This window comes from Strix aluco, chromosome 11, assembly GCF_031877795.1.
Source record: "Strix aluco isolate bStrAlu1 chromosome 11, bStrAlu1.hap1, whole genome shotgun sequence".
Classification (NCBI taxonomy): Eukaryota; Metazoa; Chordata; class Aves; order Strigiformes; family Strigidae; genus Strix; species Strix aluco.
The window spans coordinates 2,428,407-2,445,558 of NC_133941.1; the positions used below are offsets into that span (position 1 = coordinate 2,428,407).

Sequence of the window (17,152 nt, forward strand, 5' to 3'; positions counted from 1 at the left end):
GGACGTGGGGGAATTTTACCCTGGACACAAACAGCTAGAAATCACACAGGAGGTTTATTTTGTCTAATAAATTAAGAAAAATAATTCAACAGACAAATGTAATTTGACAAATATCAAATGCATTATTTCCACCAAAGTGTTCACTAGAATTTTGTATATTCATTACAATTTGTGCTAAAGCATATACCCAGAGAGGTGGAAACAGGTACACACAGAGGATAACGGTAAAATTTACTGGAAACATTTGTCCAGATTTAATAGATCATTTGCTGGGCTTTTAACAGCAAAAAAATAAGAGACAAACAGCAATATCCCCACCAGTCACATTTGCAGACCCACTGTTGTTACATGTCTGATGGAAAAATGAGTTTACTTGAGCACTAATCTATGTTAAACCCTGTCAAAAGCCCCATTATGGCATCTTTTATCTGGCATTATGTCACTTTAATAACCCAATTATCATAATTACAGTGCTGTCAAGAGGGAACGGTAGAGATCAAAATCCCCCTATTCTAAAATGTACAGATTTCTTCCTCAGCCACCAGCATGATAAGAGTGGAGGTTGGACAAGGAGCATGCAAGTGGACTAACGATCTAATAATGTGCTGCTCCTTGGCTTCGATAAAGGTCACTACGCGTGCAAATGTCTGTGTTGAAATACACTTCGCAGAGCAGCAATGACCCACGTTTGCCAAGGATCAGGCTGAGGTACTTACTGTAAAACAAGACAGGCAAACACTCTGGAAAATTCCTGTGTGCTAGAGAGGAGCCAATGTCACCTGAACCAGCTCAAACATAGTGTTAAAACAACAGGAAAGAAGGGAGAGAGGAACACCTAAGATTTTATTCTATTACCTCTAGAGGGTCATCTGGTAAAGCAGAGTTAGGCCTGGTTTCAAAGACCAGTGAAATCAGTGGTCAACAGAGTTTAGATAAGCCCTTGGAGAAGGAAAATGTTTCATGTCAATCACAAAACACAGAGAAACACAGCATGATGAGCAACGGGGCTTAGCAAGCCTTGTTTCTAGTGCCCTCTTCTGAAGGCATTGCCTGAGGTTTACTTATGTTGCTAAGCCCTTTGGTGGAGACATTACTTTGAATTGCTGTTCTCTGTGCAGCTGCACCGTTTTCTCACAGCTTGTCAGAACCACATTATTCGACGTATCTATCCATCTGGCCTATTAGAACTAGCCAACGTACTCGAAATGGTGAAGTGGGACTGATAGACACAGCTAAAAGCCTCATTTCATCAAGAGATCCAGTTAAGATAGCAGGGAATTTCTTAAAATTGAGCCATAATTTGGTTCTATTATGAATTCCCATAATGGAAGTAATTCAGTATGCTTAGCTACCTCTATCATAATTTCTCCTTCCACAGCAGCTTGTATCCTCCAATCTCACACCACTTTACAATTGTCAGTTCGTGACACGTGGAAGCACTACTGTGCTAAAGCTATTATCATCATTTCCACTTTATGGATGGAAAATTGAGGAAGATTTAGGTTAAAAATTACTTAGTGCATCACTTATTTTTTCAGGTCTCTGATCTGGTATTTCTTGGGTTTATTTTTCTAAAGCATCATTTGACAAATGCAAATTTGTCTGGCTAGCTCAGGTCAGGTGTGCAGAATTAAAAGTTCCTTTTGTATAGCAAACCTACATGACTTGCCCAGTCACACTGTAAGTGAGCAACAAGGCTTGGAGTCCAATGCAGAATGACTGACATCCATTTTTTTGCTTTTACTATCAAAGTATGTTCCCTTATGACCAGAAAAGTTCCTTTCAGAAACTCCAGACTGTTTTCTTGAGTCCTTGGGCAATGAAGCGAATGCAGCTATGAATCTTTTTGCTTTAAGCAAAATATTATTATAGACCCGATTCTGAGCTTGTGGATCCCAAGCAAGTCAGCTGTAATTCTGCTCAGATGACCTCTTTAGAAGCAGTGAGGTGCAAAAGTAAAATCAAACAGAAGACACAGTCTTCTGACATAGACTGCTCTCCATTCACATTCAGGTAAATCTGGTGCATCTTCATTGATTTTTCAGCATTGTTCTGGACCTCTCCTATTTAACTAGCTCCACATTCATGTCTGCATCACTATTAAATCCCATAAAGCTTCTCAGGAAGTCTGATTAATTGGGATTAAAGGGTTAAACAAAAACATTTTAAAAATGTTGCATAAAAAAACAATTTCTCTTTTCAAGCAGTTTCGTTGTTTGCCCAGACAGACAAGCCTGAGCTGCTCTGCTGACCTGCACAAAAGGCTGATCCATCATAAATGTTTGACGTTTCTCTGTAAGGACTGTCGGTCCCACTCACATCATGGTGATCTCGGCTGAGGACTACTGGAGCCTGCAGAAAGCCAAGGACAAGATAATGGAATCCTTCATGGACTTTTAACGCTGCTGAGGATCATCATTTGCCAAATTCACTTCTGTCTTAAAGTAATTTCAAACCTCAGCGTTGCCCCCTCTTCCAAACCCCCTGAAACACCTTCCCCACTTGCTGTTATTTATAATAAAACAGTGGTTCACATACTGTTCATGAAAGCCACCATCCTTTCATAACTAAGAACAAGAGCTTGGTTTTATTGCCAATGGCATCCTTGAAGGAGGGCAGGGAGAAGCGGGGAAGGAGGGAGGTGATTTCATCTGGGTATTTCTGTGCTGAAATTTCAATGACATTTCAGTACGCAAAAATCTTCATTCAAAAATAGTTCCTGTTTGCTGTTGAAATTAAAACTAACAGTAAGAAGTTTTACAATTTTTCATTCTTTTGAAATTTTAGTCTCAAGACTTTAAGACTAAAAATAAGTTAGCAATGAAAATCAGTGATTTCATACAGTTCAAGTCCATTCTTGATCTGGAATTTAACTGACAGTATGAATCTAGATCAGCTTGCAGGTCTTCATTTTCATTTGCCATGCACAGGTTTATGTAAGGATAATTCACTCTTGGCATGGTGTGCTCTGGAATTAGCTGGCTCTGTTTTATGCTGGCAGTCAATTAGAAAATCATTGAAAATAGACATGAACACCCAGCCTGCCAGGGCAAATTTGGAGATTTGCAGAAATTAAAAAAGGATGCAACAAAATCCGAAGGGCCTGGGAGTCTGACCTTGTCAGTCATAGCTCCAAGGGAGTGCTCTGTCTGGTCAGGTTTATTTTTTGAGACTAGCTTGCAGTGACACTAATTTTGAATCCCGAGAAGGTCAACAGCATTTGAAATATTTTAACAAACATTTTCTAAGTAACAAAGCCCAGACCTTTCCTAGCTGGAATCCATCCTAAGTTGAGTTTGCCCCTTTGAAAAGGGTAATTGTAATTCAGCTATAAAAGAGATGAAGATGAATGAGTGACAATATTTTGGTCTGATGCTGCTGCACACACAGCAAGTAATGGGTGTAATAACTGAGTGGTGCCTACATCTACCTACAGTACTCACGAAGAACTTGGAAAATCCCTATACAATCTTGCCCACAGTATGTACTTTTACACCACCACATATGGTCAGTGGGATTTTACACAGACGAGTAAGATATTATTCATTATGCACTAGAGTGGCAGCGTCAAGCCTAACAATTTTCTACATTCACATATGCAATGCAAATGAAAACTGACTGTAGAGCTGGCTGTAGCCATAATACAGCTGAAAGTGAGGGATAGAGGGTAAGAAGCACTGGGGAGTGGTACAGTCTTTTGCTACTTTTAACACTTGAGGCACTGCTAAGGAGTTACAGTCCCTGCCTCATGTTTTCAGCAAATCACAGCATATGTTGTGGTTGTAGATGCCCAAATAGAAAATAAGACAGATTCCCAATGTGAAATAAAAGGTAGCATATTTCAGAGTCTCTCTTCTATTACACAGCACAATACTGGTGACAGGAAGAGAGGAGGACTGAGCTCTAATACATGCTAACAGAACACTTGTCCCATGTAAACAGCAGGCACTTCTGCTCTCACTGGTAGAACCTTTCTTCTTTCCCACCTGCCACCCCAGTCTCAGATATTAAACACAATTACCAGACCATATCAAGGCAAAAAAGACAAACCTTAATCCTTCCTTCGGAAATCGCTCGGTTAATAGCCACAGCTATAGACACACGACCCCTCTGATCAGAATATAAGATTCTAGCTTGAGAGCCAACAACCTGGAAAACAAAAATGCCAGAGTGATAAGGTTCTCTGTGCAACTGGCTTATCTTCAGGCCCCAGATAAATGGAGTCACAGGAGTGACCCCTTCCCTTCTGTAGGGGAAACTACAGATTATTTCTTCATCAATACCCAGCTTCCAGAAAAAAAAGAAATTAAAATCCCTCTTTGAACTGAGTTTTATCTCCACTCACACAATCAGTGACATGTATTTCTGTATTCAGCTGCTACTGTCCAATAAATCCCACTTTTTAAATCAACCTGACTGCTAGGCTATAATCCCCCTATCAACAAATCCCTTATCAACAACTGAGAAGCAGAGGTTTGGAACTGGCAATGGTGGGCTGGAAGGGAAGAGAAATAAGGAGACAAAGAACGGCAAAGAACATCTGTCCTGCACAGCTATGCTTCTCTCTGGCTTTTACCTCACAGACCAATCTGGCTTCCAGATGAGCAGAGCACATATGAACCCTACCTACAGTGTTACCAGTTAGCTTCACAGTGAGAGCCTGTCCTAAACGAAAAAACAAAAGATGCTTCACTGGCATCCTGCTTCCCACAGTGCAAAAGGAGGGCAGTTCTTTGGCCTCATCACCTGCTTTGTAAAGGGCACTGGGAACTGCAGGCGTGAAGAGGTTGGGCCAAAGCAGTGCCAAGGAGGACATTTTGAATAGCATTCTTAAAGAAAGATAGTTACAAATGAGGTGGAGGGTGAATCATTGATGTGTTTCACTCCAGATATAAGACTACACATTGCTGGATTATTTGAACATTTCCAGATGAGGAAGTGAAGGGAAAGAACTGCTTCAGCTCACCCTAAAACCCTGCTGTGGAGAGAGGCTTAAGTTATCAGCCCTGGGAGTTACAGCCAGTGTTTTCATTCATGCCCATTCCTGCTTTCCACTCCAGTGTTCAAAAACTGCATTTTGGACCAGGAGTGGTCATATGTGCCAAAGGAGGTTGCGCGCTTACCAAGCTGTGCCTGCCAGCTTCCCGAATCCAGCAGATGTTGTCATGGTACTGCTGCTTCACAGATGTGCTCACTTGCAAGAGAAAGCAAGAAAGAAAAGAGGTTTTGAAAATGAATGCAATATGCTCTAAATCTAATTTAATTCATCTGACAGCACTATGAAGTCAAATTCTGCTCTCAGATACAGGCACGCATATAGGAAATGATATATAGAATCCTCTGTGCAGCTGATGCAGTAACTGGTACCATGTATTTAGAGGAAGGTATGAGATGTTGCCCAGGAGACAGTTGGAACAACAGGTCCCATTCTGATCTTTAGGAAACTAAATTAAACCTTGAAATGTGGGTTACAGGTACTGTTCATTTTTGGTCACCTGGCTTGCTGCCTACTAAATGCCAGTCCCTCTCCAAGCCTTTGCTAGATCAGTAGCTTTAGCAAACTCCATGACATTGGGCACTTGCATCAGGTAGTAAATAACTCCTTTGAGTCAGCCAGCAGAAATTCTCAGAAGCAGCTGGCAATACATACTTGAGGATAAGTTACACCAATGCTGAGATATAGATTTATAGCACAGCAGTTGCTAAATAGCCCATGTGAATGTTTTTATTCCAAGATAAAACCGAGGTCTCTTATCCTACAAACTGAGGTATGCTGCCTCGCATTACTATGGAGCACAAACTGCACAGAACAACTTATTATGGAGCAGCTGCTTTATGTGTAAATCCACCCTACACCTTTTTATATATACATGTTATCTAAGAAGAAAATTATATATAGTGTTTTTATATTCTCCAGCTTCTTGTCTCATATCTGTGCCATTCCATCTCAATCAGCCAAACCAAAAAGGAGTAAGAATAGAGATATTTGAAGTGAAAAACAGTGAAATATGGTACATATCAGTCAGATACATGGTGATCTCAGTACAATCAGCTGCCTCCAAAGGCATGGCATCATCTGTAGGAAGTGAGTAACAAAAGGGAGAGGGGGTATGGAATGGGACAGAAGAACTGTCTTACTGTCTTAATTTTGGGGGCTTTTACAGTTGTGTCTTTCCACACAGGCTGAGTGTGAGCTCAGATGAGGTTACAGCAGCTGAAGAAGTTACTGCCTGTAGGCTTGTTCTCTGTGAGCTAAGCTATGTCACATTACCTTGTCCTGAGACACATGGTCAGCCACCAGGGCTCAGCTGGCATGTGGCAACATGCTAAGCCACGGTGACTTGCTCATGCACTGGAGCTTCAGGTTGTAATAATTTTTGCAGAGGCCAAGATAGCACGTTCCCCATCACTTGCCCTCTCTCACACATTTTCAAGTCAAATCATAACGTGCATATAACTTATGTTCAGAAGTCAGTCAAACTGGAGAAACTGCAAACTGCTAACTTGAAATTGTCCCTGGTAACTGAGAAGAGTGTTTAGATTAATGTCTTTCCACTAGGCAATATGTCAGCAGATATGCATAGTAAAACTGGAAAAAGGAAAGAGGAAAAGGCAAGATACTCATATTTAATCCAGCTTAAACACATTGTTAAAGGGAAATGTAAAATATGATCATTCCTGCAGAGGCAGACCTTCCATAGAGAGCTTTAATGATACTAGAAAGACCTGTCAGTGCTTTAGGGGTTGGGTCCAAGTGATAGCTTCTAAACTCTGCAACGAGGATTAATGTGTCACCTCTTAGCTTCACAGGGAGTGAAAGATGAAACATATGCTAGTGCTGTCCTAGTAGGATTGTGCTGCCATTCATAAGCTTTAAGGAAGCATCTCCTAGATGGTAATGGGTAGTATTCACTTCAGTTATTATAGATATTTAATGGAAGTTTACAGGAGTTAATACAGAAAACCAAATAAAGAATGAGTTCCTTTCTATCACTTTTATAAGATATCCCAAAGAGTATCGACCATATCTTATACTTCACAGAGCATAGACTTATAGAAAATATCTTACTGTCTGCTAATTCTATAGAACATATCCAGAAGACAGATGAAGATACTGGCTACAAGGACGTATCTCAACAAAGCACACTGTCCCTCCCAGCCAGCTCCAATAAACAGTCATATTCTCTGTCCTAACCTGTGATGTGTCCAAAGTTGGATTTCATCAGTTATCCCTGGGGAAGTGAAGAATCCTCCCTTTTATTTAGTCTTAATTCCTGCAATTTAAAAAATGTTACAGCTCTTTCTAGAAAGACCTTAACTTTAGAGTAGCTCCATATGTCTCTCATGCTAAACTGCTACCTCCAACTCCACACCCCAACAGGAGTATGTTTTGAAGTCAGGCAGGCTCCTGTGTTGCTTCTGGTATTTCATAGGCCCTTGTACTTATTTAGGATTTAAAAGATACTAGAAAGCACTGTGTACTCAGAGGAACAGTCCTCATCAACACAGAGACTGACTCCCTTAGCTCTTGGGAGATTTGTATTGTTGTCGTGCATCAGCTCAGTCTTCAAACTACCACAGAGGCTGTAAATCCAAGTTACACTCCAATCATCAGTGCTGCATCTCTTGTGCAAAGGCTAACTTAAAAGCTCGGGTACCTTAGGAGTGGAAGCAGATAATAACACTACACAGGACTTTTTAACAGTTTTTGAGGTTTAAGTGCAAAAATTCATCTCCACAAAAGGAAAAGAATGGTTAACATTGGACTCAAAGCCAGGTCAAAAGTTTAGACTTGGAATGTAACAGACTTCAGCTCTGCAGAGTTTTCACTCAGCCTTCATAACAGATTGTTTTATAAAATTCAAAGGTAGATTCAGATTTTAGATGTATATGTGTGTGAGGATATCCAGACTCTGGAATTTGGTCTAAGCCCAGGTCCCATAGGAAGTGGGCAGCAAGTGGAATACTCAAGAACATGAATTCGTGAATGGCTGTTTATTTTCTGGCCAAATTCTGTTTTCATTTCTCTTTGAAATCCTATTCTCATTGTCCTGCCAAATTCAACAACAAATCCAATAATAGCCTTGCCCTTAAGCCTGTTTTTACCTGTTGGGATTTTTTAAATGTCATTTTTCATTTAAATTAAGAATATACATGCAAGAGTTCAATGCTTTTTGTCTGTGGAAGAGACTTCTCTCCCCAGCTTTACATTACCATCTATATAAACACACACATACTATTGTACACACAGTAACTGATTCATTTCCTAGTCTTACAGTGCAAACCATCCAAAGGTCATGCATCAGTTAAATCTTGAGAGAAGATTACTGGAGATTGAAGTACATGGCAAAAAAATTACTGCAAATTTTTGAAGTTAGATCCAGCACTATAGTATTGAATTTCACCCTCTCTTCAATTAAGCCAAAGGACCACTTTTAAAAACATGAAAGTTTCAACATCCATAGAACAGGGTAGGCACTTCTGGGTCATTGCATGAAAAACACCTCATGCTCCAGTGCTATTTCTTGAAGATGACTCCTAAGGAAAGTTTAGGACAGAACTAAGGACCTTGCAAGGTCAGACCCACTCTACCAATTATTCACCTCCTGGGAGGAAGAGGAGGCTGGGCACCAGCCTTGCATTACAGGAAGACAACAGTAGCTTTGTTTCAAATGAGAGACATATCTGAATGTGATATATCCTTTTCAGAAATACCACCCTAGATCCCCACAATGCTAACTGTTTCAGAACAAATAGGAGAGCATTCAAAATTTTCACACTTTATTTATATTTCAATTATGTCTTTCATGAAAGGAGCAATAAATATTTCAATATTACCAGATAAACATATTATGCTCTCCTCCCCATAAAATATGCTTTGGATTTGTGATCCATTTCTTTCTGATCTCTTCCTTGATTCTGAGAAGCAAAGCTCCACGCTCTGGAAACAGAAGAGCTGAAGACTTCAGTGCTAAGGGACAACTGACACTTAAGACTTTGAGTCTGCTGTCCAATTACTGTAAAAGTAGACAAAGAAAGGGAAAGCAGCAGGGCCTTCCACTGCAACCTGGGAGATTAGGGTTCACATTTGCTGGCACAAAATGAGCTTGGGCTCAATTCCCATTCATAAGCAGGGGATAACAATAACAGCCCACTTTCAGGGATATGGAAGAGTGAAATACAGTGTAATTCCTAGATACTAGAGCAGCATACAGAGCCATGCAGATATTCCAGATCAGTTCCACCAGTGAGTAGAAACAGCTGTCAATTTATTAACAAATGACAAAAACACCTCAAAATTGTAATCACAAATAAATGACACTGGATGGAGCACCACATCCATGAAACCTGGTCTTCCTGCCACTGATCTGCTTGCTGCTCTCTTAAAAACCTCCCATGTCTCATTCACCTGTGAGACAGGGGCAAAGCAATGTGACTCCTTTAAAAAAACTCTTGGAGACCTGTTGATGAAAGATACTGTTTGTCTTAAAGTTTCAAGGTGATAAAGTGCAGGAAAATCTGTAACAAATCAAAAGAAAGGCTCTTTAGCCAAAATTGCACCAATAGCTTTGGGATCAATAACCTCTCTACATGGTGTTTTCACATTTCACCTACTGGTTACACTCCTTACAGGAGTTTGGAGAACAGGCAAGAGACTGCTTTCTATGGCTTCAGCCGAAAGCTAACACACATTTCACAACTCTCAGTTTCCTTTCCTCCCCAAAAACACCCCCAGTGATGGGGGCATGGGATGGTGTCTTACCTCCCTGACGTATAGAGTCTTCCAGCACAGACATGGCAATTGAGTCAGTGGTAGCAAGATCCTGTGGGTCACCTGAGGTGCAAACCCAGCGGAATGGCCCAAATCCCAGGGAAAAAATGTCCCTGGGAAGAGAACATGTTTCATTAAGAGATAGTTGAAATTCTTTCCTTATTTATCCTGGCTGCTAGCAGTGCTTTTCTTTCATTAGCTGGAGACGGAAGAATTTGAAACATTTTCAATGAACTAATCTAAACAGAAGCATCAGGGACCATTAATTCAGAAATTAAACAGTGCTGTTTCACGCAGCCATTGACAGCTGTATAAAAATACAGTCAGGCCAGAATTTTGATAGGAATGTTGGGCAGTTCAATCAAACAAGTGCATCATCAGATGAGTTGCAATTTTTCTTTTGTTTCATCAGATATACTCTCCCTGCTGCCTGGTCTTCTCATCCTTAACTGAGGCTAACTCTGAGTGCATCTACACTATCAGACAAGTGTAGGTTCTGAACAAGTGCCTGAGTCCAGACTCATTTGCTGTCCACATTGTTTACACACAATAGTCAGATATGCTTCAGCTGAGTTCCAGAAGAAGAGATCCAATCTGATTGGTGCCTTACTCTATGTTCAAGCTGTTATTCACATGATATAGGCAAGTTAAGCATGAGTCAGAGGCAAAAGGTGATATAAACTCAGTCCTTCAACAGATCTCCTGAGCACAGCTTTCTCTACAAGCAGTATGCACAGCTTGGGTAAGAGGTACAGTCAGTGACGTGGGCAGAAGAGTGTCTTATTTCAGATGTGCTTTTAACTTCTGTGTAGACATAGGCTTTGATGTTTTGGAATTGAGCTCTACTGCTCTGAAGAGACGAGCTCTTCATTTTTAGCACCTAGAAGTGAAGTTACATATAGTTATAGTTTTAGGTTGTGACTTGGCTATTTTCTTGAGTAGAACTGCTTAAGGAAAATTGATGCGACAAAAGAGAAAATGAAGCTGTTCATGTAAAGAAGAGTTTTGATTTGGCAGTGTTTTATCTTACTGTTCACACATCTGGTGCCTGCTTTCATAAGACCTTTTAATTCTAAAAAGAATAAAGCTTTACACCAAATTATCAAGACGTGCCAAACCTCCGCTGTCAGAGTTTACTTATCTTAATCACATCTAACATATCCCTCCAGGTCTGGCTCTTCTTTTCCCCTGTACACAGGAAAATGCAAGGAGTAACTCTAAGGAAGCCAATAGAAAACATGAGCATGATGTTTACAACCAACAGAACATCTTCCCAAACCACACTGGGCATTGCTCCAGAGTGGAGAAAACAAGACTAGCTCTGACGTAACACCTGAGAGATCTATTTTCCTACTGCTACTGTTGACTCCTTTTCATCATATATAGTGCACTGCCAGATTTGCACTAAGTGGAATCTCTGTAGTACTCGCCCCCTAAACAGAGGGGTGTCACAGGCACTTGTGTGCTTTATTCCAAACTCCCCCCAACATACCCCATGATGTGCTGAACGTAGGAAGGATATCGAAATTCTGTTTTATTGGCTCCTCTTTTCTCAACATCAGCACCTATAGAAGAATTTTAATAGTCAGTGATCTGATGAAGAAAAACTATAAAATATAAAACCAGACTGCACCTGGGTTCCCATGAAGGCTCTACCTCAGCCACAGAGAAGGTCAGGGGTCTCAGAGAATGAGAGAGAGACTAAAGAGTTAGTATAACACAGTGGCCAACCCTATCCTACCAAAATAATCAGCTGGGAAGATGCATGCAGGATTGTCCTTGTTTCTACCTAACAACTCCAGGATCTACTCACCAGCCCTTTGAGCTTCCAAGAGAAAAGCATTGCCATAATCCCAGAAAAACATGCCCTTATCAGCTAGTCTGTTAATAGCAGCCACATGTCTCTTCAGACTGAAATAAAGAAGGAAACAGTTATTCTTGAGATTAATAAAATATTAAGAAGAATAATATCATGATCTCACTAAAGGCATGGGAGTAGGGGGAGACAGATGGAACTGAAAGACCCCAGAGAACTTCAGACATAAACCCATAAGATATCAACTGAGATGCTTTCAGTCTCTGCAGCACCTGTTATCCCCAAATCTTGAAGTGATTTACAGGCATTAAGGGAACTTCATTAATTAGCAGAGAGGGATCATGTCTTTCAGCAAAGAAATGCAGTCAGCTCTGAGGATGGAAGGCAACAACAAAAAACAGCCTACACAAAACTGCAAAACCATTTAAGAGTTCACAGAGAAAGTGAGCAGAGACAGAAAACCTGAAAATAGCTAAATCTCACTGTTCTGGCCTCTCCCTTGGCCAAAACAGCCCAATTTTACTTTTATTTCCAACAGTGGACCATACCCCAGGACTACTCTCTGTGATACCATTTCCACTTAATATTATCTAGTTCTAATCTCAGTGCTGCATAGTTGCATATGGAGTTATACATGCATAGGTGTAACCTCTTGGAACTCTAGAGGGGTAAATCAATGCCCAACAAATGAAATTGCATTTTTTTAGGTCATAACTAGCTTGTTAGAAATTAGTCCCTCCCAGAAGTTACCTTTCTGTTACCTTTGTCTTAGAGTAGTATGATATGGAATTGGGAAACTGGAAAGGTTCTTGTAGGTCCCTCATCCAAAGTCAGATAGATTATATGCTCATATTCTACCTCCCACTGGAAAAAGGTCTCCAGCAGGAACGTTCAAGGTGAACGAAACCAGAGTAGGAGCCATAAAAATCTCAAAAGTACCAGTTGAGAACAACAGTACAGCTTGCTGTCTCCGTTCCACAGTTCTTTATTTATATATAAATTATGCCAGTTTTCTCCCTTTATGACGTCCAACTCCAATTTCACTTGCAAACTTGTAAATCAGGAGTAGCTCCCTGAAATCAAGATGCTAAACAGAACTTAGTTACAGTTTCAGGAAGCTGAGAGGGGCGACAGGAGGAGACTGTCTCCTCCTTATATCCTTTCCCCAAAAATCCATTACTGGCCACAACTGGAAGCATGGTAGGCTAGATGGACTTTCTGGCTTACCCATTGGGTTTTGATGCTATATTCAAGTGAATCTAAACCAAGTGGTAGACTATGTGGAATTGTTCTTATTCCCAGATGTTTAAAATCTAATGTAATTTAGGAATTTACAGAAATGAAATAAATCATTAGCGTTCAGATGTCTGATCTGTCATAGCCAATAGAGGCTACTCCTAAAATGGTGGGTGCATGCTGTCTGCCAGATTCTGAGTGACAGCTGTATGAGTACAAAATTGGGAGTTATTAGTGCAGTAGCTCCACCCCAGATTTCTACTGAAGAACAGAAACTTCTTGTGAGAAAAACAAAGATCTGATCACTTGCAGAGCAACTAAACTGAAAAGTTACAAACATGTATCGCCAAAACATTTACCTCTCTTGTACCAGGGTCCGGAACTTCCCCGGATTGGTGGAAAGGAGCTGCTTTGCTTCCTCAAAGCCAAGCTGTACCGGATAGTATCCCCCACTGAATGGGTTATGACATGAAGTCTGGTCAGACCCCAGATCAACTAGCAGCTCTCCTGTTGTGTCCAACTCATATACTAGCCTCTCCCTGGGGAAGACAATGAAGGGAGTGTTTGAACAAAAGCTCTCGTTTCACATTCTAGTTCCTCTTTCAGGTGAACATCTTCCATCCCAAGAAGCTGTTTATAAAGGTATGCCCTTGGCAGGCTAAGTCTTTGTTTTACCATTCAGGAGGTGGGAAATGATGGTGACGAAGATTTAGGTGCAACTTTTATACTTCACATTTACCTGTGCAGGAATGCTGATAGACGAGTCGGATACCAGTATGACATACCAGTCTTATTGGTCAGTCTCAGCCCTTGGCATATGGTGTGGCAGCAAGATTTACCATTGGATCAAGCGTCAAAGAGTGCCAGAATTTCTATCCATCATCTGATTATTTTTATTTGATCAATACATCAATAATTCTATTCTTCACTGAAGTCAAAGACATTTTCTTGCTATCCAATTAGCAAAAGGTTAGAAGGAAGAATCTTAGGGATTTATTTTCCTAAGAAATTCAGTGTTCCACAAGGAAAGGAGAAGGTGCGTGGGAAGAAATTGGGAACTGAAGATGAAGGATGAAGACCCCTTTTTTGACAATACAGTTTTTCATGAGCATCTAGAGTAATGAACTCAGCACTAGGCTTAATGTTTCTTCTCTTCCAAGTTTGGGAACTAATTCCAGGTTGACTTACAAGCAAGAGCATTAATATATCCATTGTCCATATATACTACTTACCATAGATCTACCACATTCCCATGGTAACCCAAACTAAGGGCAATTTTATTCTTTCTTGCGTCTCTAGAATAGATTAAAAAGATTGGTTGAAGAAAATGCACCTCATGTAATTCCATCTTGCAGTGTACAAATCACATACAGAGTCAAACCTAGCAGAAAAAGTCTACGTGTGGTTTCCAACAACCATAGGCAACAGATCTTCCAACCTTTATGTAATTGTTAATCACTGATTCCAGAAAGCCTGAGTGATGCTTCAAGTGTAACATTATTTATAATTGCTCTATGCATATTCATGAAATGGAATGAAGACACATTTAACATATATAAATGATGTGAAGCATTAGTAGTGGCTTGCAGTAAGCATTGGTAGTCACTAATAATGACTGCTGCTGTTCTGATGGATGGATTCACTTCAAAGGCAGACCTGGAATAAGAAGAGGTGCCCCTCAACCCTTTCTACAGGCACACTAAAATGGCCCAGTGGAGAAAGATGTGAAGTGAGGATTAGGAAGCAGAGATAAACTTGCTGAATCACGTTACGAGTCATACCTAAGGCGTGCAATGCAATGGTCCAGGTTGTTAGAGATTTCCATCAGCCATCCCTGCTTGTGACGTTTCAGAAGTGCTGCTTCATCAACCTAAGAGAAATAGCAGGGATCTTAAAACTCCTGTTTCCCCTATCCAGTCTCTTTTACCTGTAGTTTTTCAATTAGCCTGCAAGAAAGAATAGCAAATAGGTAAAGGGAATAGCTCTGCCTTGGCATATTAAAAATATGGACCATATTAAAAATATGGAGTGATTGTTCAAATACTTATTTTTCACCTCTGATTTTTTTTACATTTTCTGTTCTCTTTTACTCCAGGCTCAAAGCAAGAAAAAAAAAAAAAAAAAGACTTTTTGACACAACACTTCCCAAAATATTTTGCAATCCAAATATTATCATTAAAATTATACAAGAGGTAATACTTTTCTGCCAATTTTAATTATTCTTATTGTTTCTTTTCATTATTATCTTGAAAAAAACAAAAGTCAAAATCTTTCTAATTCATTTTTCAAATCTGGCTGCTTTCTGTGAAAATAAAATTTCTATTTAATTAAGAAAATATTTTCTTTGATCAGCTCAGCGATAGACATTTCTGCCAGACTGCCCAGGATGAAGCAATGGTTTGCTGAATGAAATTGACTCTCACTTTTATTCTTCAACTGCTGGTTGAAAGTCTCAACCAAATATGGAAAAGAAGAAAGCATTTTCTTGTCCCAGCTGGCTAATGCCTCTGAAAAATGGAATGGATCAAAACGAAACTATGTCTTGAATTCCCTCTTGTTTGAACTTTGAAGCTCAAACAAGCTCAGTCCCAAATCTGTACGCTCTTCTGGGCTCAGCTTCTGTGTGTGTCAGTGTGTATATGCACAAGAGACAGCTGGATAAAAATATAAATGGATAGACAAAGTGTAGAGGCTTTGGCACAGATTCCATAATAACGGTTCAATGTACAAACCCGCACATCATTAATACTTTTATAATGGGCTATCAGTGGCATAAAGCAAGTGGAAAATTAATTCAAGTCAATTTTCTGTGGAAAACAGATTCAAACAACCACAGTGGTGTGTCTGCATAAGAACACATAACCCAAGTATCTTCTAGTATTTTATTAAAGCATTTTTACCTCTCTATAATCCACTACCATAATTTTCATTCTATTATTTCTCATTAACAAAGTACTTACATGTAAATTAAATAAGTTCTGTATTCAGGAGTCGCCTGAACACCAGGAAACCTTTTCTTTCCTAATTTTTCTTAGCATGAGAAACCTTCCATCATTTCCCACATCATTAATAAAGACTACCCTTCCAAAACCCCAGATTATGATAATATCAGTGTCACTGCCAATGGAGTTATTCAATAAAGTCAGGGGCCGTGGGGGACAACTTCTTTGGGTGTTATTTAAATCATCACCGGAGGAAATATATTAAATGGTCTGTACGAATTACAGGAATCAGGTTCATTTAAAGCTCAGCATAACACAGATCAGATCCATTTAAATCTGTTACCACATCCTGCATATTTTATTCAGCTCTCTCTGACAGTCTCAGTCTTTCACAGACTTGCTAGCATACTCAAGAAAGCTAGATCCTTTGAACAACACTTTCAAAAATGTGCTAATTTTTTGATCAGCATCTCAGTAGTTTAAAAAAATTGCACAAACACAATGAGCTAATGTCACTTCCAGTGTAACCCTAGAGAGCTTAGTGCAGCTCAGAGGAGATAATCTGGCCCTCCATGCAATTATTTCATAAAATTACAATCATCTGCTTCGTGTCAAACAGAAGAGGTAAAAGACTTGCACCATTAATCCCTTCTGTCTGAGCTTCGGAAGCCCTGGCTGACAAAATGACATCTCTTGCACAATTCATCAGTGTCATTTGCATAAATAGTTCCTTAAATAAATAATATGTACATATATATAGCTATCCACATGTGCTCCTGAGACTCATTTCCGACAAGGATCATCTCACAGGAGATAAAAACCAGGCGATATTCAGTCTCCTGAACAAAATCATCTGCAGCCGTAGAGATGAAAAGGACAAAGGACTGCTGTGAATAGCATTCACTGGAATCTTTCCTTTGTATTCTAGCATTTAAAAGATCATGATGACAGAGTAGAAGTCTGTATAAAGATAATTCATTCAATAATAATTTATTCAATAATAAATTGAATATTTTATCTGCAGGGAGTACCTGATGAGATCTCAAATACATGCAAAACTTATGTGCCAACAAAAACACTTTTGCACCATCACTGTAAAACAGATGAAACCCTAACCTTCCATGAATAAGACCTAAACTAGCCAGAGCAGGTCAGATTTACTGCATGCCAGGTGGGCAGTCTGACCCATTATGTTTTGAAGTTTAATTATAATTACCATTGGCCAGATTGAAATAGTCTTACCCTTTTCATTGCAGCAAATGACATGCCCACAGCAGAGGTCTGCCAGCTAATTCTCTCTAGAAATGACTTTGTCTGAGAAGGCTAAAAACTCCCACTCCAGTCAGCTCCAACTGGAGGTTAAGTCTCAAAAAAATCTCTCTTCCT

At 39.8% G+C, this 17,152-nt stretch overlaps 1 protein-coding gene across 2 annotated transcripts in view; it reads right to left on the reverse strand.

Moving 5' to 3' along the window:
• The window catches only part of UROC1 (urocanate hydratase 1), a 44,026-nt gene that overhangs the window by 8,119 nt on the left and 18,755 nt on the right, over nucleotides 1-17,152 (reverse strand). For both annotated transcript variants that reach the window (XR_012624653.1, XM_074835639.1), the window contains exons 9-17: nucleotides 14,606-14,694; nucleotides 14,057-14,119; nucleotides 13,184-13,363; nucleotides 11,586-11,683; nucleotides 11,265-11,337; nucleotides 9,764-9,885; nucleotides 5,124-5,194; nucleotides 4,051-4,149; nucleotides 2,253-2,352 (exon numbers count right to left, since the gene is read on the reverse strand). Coding sequence is in view for 1 of the 2 variants with exons in the window: in XM_074835639.1 (XP_074691740.1) it covers nucleotides 2,253-2,352; nucleotides 4,051-4,149; nucleotides 5,124-5,194; nucleotides 9,764-9,885; nucleotides 11,265-11,337; nucleotides 11,586-11,683; nucleotides 13,184-13,363; nucleotides 14,057-14,119; nucleotides 14,606-14,694 (895 nt within the window). In the remaining variant the exon portion in view is untranslated. The remainder of the gene's footprint in view (nucleotides 1-2,252; nucleotides 2,353-4,050; nucleotides 4,150-5,123; nucleotides 5,195-9,763; nucleotides 9,886-11,264; nucleotides 11,338-11,585; nucleotides 11,684-13,183; nucleotides 13,364-14,056; nucleotides 14,120-14,605; nucleotides 14,695-17,152) is intronic.